The following is a 3,453-nucleotide window of genomic DNA, read 5'->3' on the forward strand; positions in this document are numbered from 1 at the left end:
TATATATATAATATATATACCCACAAAGCCACATGGTTACAATTTATTTTTTTAATGGTTTAAAAATTGATTGGTTTAAATTTGTGTGTTTTTAATATTTTTTTTTTATATTTAATAGATATAAGATGAATTTAATTGTAATAAACAAAAATATTTATTTAAATTATTTATTTTATTAATTTTTTATAATATTATTTATTAATTATATATAAATATTAAAATTCTTTCAAAACCATTTGTATGATTAAGTAAAATTTTCTAATAACACTATTACAATTTATTTTGGCAAAAAAAATACTTTTTACGTTTTTAGAGAAAGAGAAAGTAAATATTAAAATACTTTTATATTTTTAGAGTTTAGGTGATGTGAAATGAGTAATATAAATATAATATTTCTAAATCTATTACATTTTGTTTTTAAATTTATGTTTTAACCAAATCAATATAACTAATAATGACAATGATCAATATAACTAAACTACACCAATGAGCCACACCAATGAGTAATAATAAACTACGTTGATTAGCACATTGTTTGGCTAAAAAATTTTTACTCAAATACATAATGTGATAGATTTAAAAAAATTACATGTAAATTCTATATCTATGAAATCTTTATTTTTTAACCCTTTAGAAACTTGGCTTCCAAATTTTTAATTTAAAAATAAAACATTTAATTTTATATAAATTTTCAATATAAGCTAAAAATGCGATTATAAAATCTGGTTTGGGAAATCTCAAAATTAATAAAAGAATTAAATTAATTAAATCCATATGCCCGAAACCTCTACAACACTAGAACTTTGATAGCTTTGGCAAATTTGGAGAAGAAAAACTTATGCAAAAACACACTAGCACTTTGGCAAATTCTAATGCAAAAATGACTTTGGAAACGAAAGATGTGTGGAAAAATAAAATTTGAATAAATTCAGAATAAGTTATTCAACAATACAATGGTGTTTAATATTTATAAAACCAATCGTCGAAGAATACAAGATCAAATATAACAGAGAGATGGAGTAAACGATCTCTTTATTGACTTGCGGACATCCATTGAATCACTACCAGTACGAACTCGAAAGCCTGCGCGTGATCCACAACACTTCCACGACATCCACTGTTTTTCGCTAATGGTTCACCTTGACATTACAGAAACGCGAGAACATAAACCTGTAAAGCACAGGAAATCGCAGCGCCGAAGCCTGTTGCCACTGATCTGGTGAATGTAGCTGCCGAGGTATCACCGTCCTAAGAAAAAATAAATTCAGAGTGCATCACATTAGTTGATTGGAAATTGACAGAAAAAAATCCAGAGATTTTAAAAACTCTAGATTTAAATTCAGTCGAGAAACTAAACTAGATGACATAAAAGAAAACAACAAATCAGAATCCAGTGAAAGCTTACGTCTTGAGGTACAGATGGAGAGGGAGATGGAACTTCAGCGTATGAATCTTCGCTTGGAGCTTCCACTGGAGAACCCACAGGCGTAGTAGAGGGAGAGATCTGAGGCGAGACTGTAGGAGCAGGGCTTAATGGTGATCCCACTGGTGCTAACAATGGTGAGATCTGTGCAGGGGAAGGGGAAGGCGAAGTTACAGGTACAGAAATGGGAGATATTACAGGTACAGAAATGGGAGAAATTACAGGTACAGAAACGGGAGAAGATACTGGTTCCATGGTCGGAGAAACGGTGGAAATGGGAGAGGAACTCGGGACGTAGGTTGGACTTGAGGGCGTGGCTGACACAGGTACGGCTAGAGTTGGCGAAAGGGAAGGAGCCATGGGAGACGATGAAGGAGATGGCAGCTTGACTGGGGTGGAAGCAGGGGGTGTTGAGGCAGGGGATGTTGAGGGCTGAGAAACATAGACAGGAGGCTTCGAAATGGGCGTAGTTGCAGTTGCAGCCGAGGGAGCAGCCATGGGCGATGCATGAGAAGGTGCAGAAATGGGGGATCCAAGAATGGACTTGGAAGGAGCAGCAAGGGGGACTGAATGAAGAATGGACTTGGAAGGAGCAGCAAGGGGGACTGAATGGACAGGGGCAGAAAATGGGGATCCGAGAATGGAGTTAGAGGGAGCAGCAGCAGTGGGTGCCGAAACAGCGCTCTTGGGAGATGGCAAGAAAGAAGAAAATGGCGATTTCGATGGCACCAATGCAGGAGAACCTGAACCTGCGAATCCAGCCTGAGGGGCCTGAATGGGGCCACCTGCTGATACCCATTTGAAGCTGTGACACAGAAATCCCATGACAATGAACGTCAGAATCAATCTCTGAATAAACTCGGCCATGGATCTTAGAGCGACTCTAGCGCCGCTGCCACAGCTGAGATTTTTATTCACGGGGGAGTTTATAGATTGGCCGGCTCGGCTCGGCTGAGGGTCCGATTCATTTGGACCGACTGATTTAATTAATAATTGGAGTAGCTGAGAAAGGGTGGATGTGATATTAAAGCATATTGAAGAATGTCGTTGTTGAAAGGTCCAAGGGAATGACACCCACTGGCCCGCGCGCTGTACCGCGTACGAAGAACCCGAAACGCTTTCGACTGTAATAGTAATTGCGTGTCCTCTCGATTCAGAAGGGACATGACTCTCGTGATGCTCAGATACGGCCGTGCAGTCCATTCAAATAGTTGGTGCAAGGACGTGAAATGAAAGATTTTTTTTGAAAATCAAGAGGAGGAGGAGGAGCATCAGGTGGAATTACCAAAGGCGGGCAACCTTGTGATGTAGCGTACCGTAGATGAGTACAGCGGAGTCACCGACAGCAACGAATTGGGCACTCTAAAAGTAAATACTTTGCCTTTGCCTTTGCCTTTTATGTTTTCAGGGTTGAAAATAACTGGCACGCAGTAAATGCGCGGGTTATATAGGCTTATAATTGGATTTAAGCAAGTCGAATATCTAAGCGTGAGCATATACTTCCCTATACTGCTCATTTTGTTTTTATTTTTCTTATCTGGTAATTAGACATTATGAGTATTGTATGGTACTGGAGTTGGTTGTTAAATTATGGATTTTTGGGCATGCAGGTTTATAATTGGATTTAAGCCAGTCGAATATCTAACTGTCTGTGAGCATATACTTCCATATACTGCTCATTGGCCAGCCAGTTATTTGTTTCTATTTTGCTTTTTTGGTAATTCGACATTATGAGTATTGTATGGTAGTGGAGTTGGTGAGTTAGATTATGGATTTTTGGGCATGCTAAAAAGCTAGAAAAGATTTGTCTTTGTCTTAAATTACATTATAATCTCACACTATGCACTTGAACCTTAGATTTTAGAGTTTGAAGGTTGAAACTCATGGTCATCTGTATTCTATGTAAAACATTAATTTATAATAATAAAATAATTAGATTGAATAGTTTTTTAGTTGTTCAATAAAAATAATAAATGTTGCATACTAATTTTTACTTATAAATTAATTAGATTGAATAGTTTTTTAGTTGT

General features: G+C 36.9%; 1 protein-coding gene across 1 annotated transcript; it reads right to left on the reverse strand.

The window, feature by feature from the left end:
* Nucleotides 1–902: 902 nt before the first annotated feature.
* LOC149152709 (uncharacterized) lies at nt 903–2,412 on the reverse strand. Its single transcript, XM_089439399.1, has 2 exons — nt 1,406–2,412; nt 903–1,248 (listed from the first exon to the last, which is right to left on the reverse strand). Exons 1-2 carry the CDS (start codon nt 2,288–2,290, stop codon nt 1,147–1,149), a joined length of 987 nt encoding a protein of 328 aa, XP_089295525.1. The 5' UTR covers nt 2,291–2,412; the 3' UTR covers nt 903–1,146.
* Nucleotides 2,413–3,453: the final 1,041 nt, after the last annotated feature.

Source organism: Pinus tabuliformis, chromosome 9, assembly GCF_031772625.1.
Source record: "Pinus tabuliformis cultivar Carrire ecotype Pingquan chromosome 9, CPIR1, whole genome shotgun sequence".
NCBI classification, from domain to species: domain Eukaryota; kingdom Viridiplantae; phylum Streptophyta; class Pinopsida; order Pinales; family Pinaceae; genus Pinus; species Pinus tabuliformis.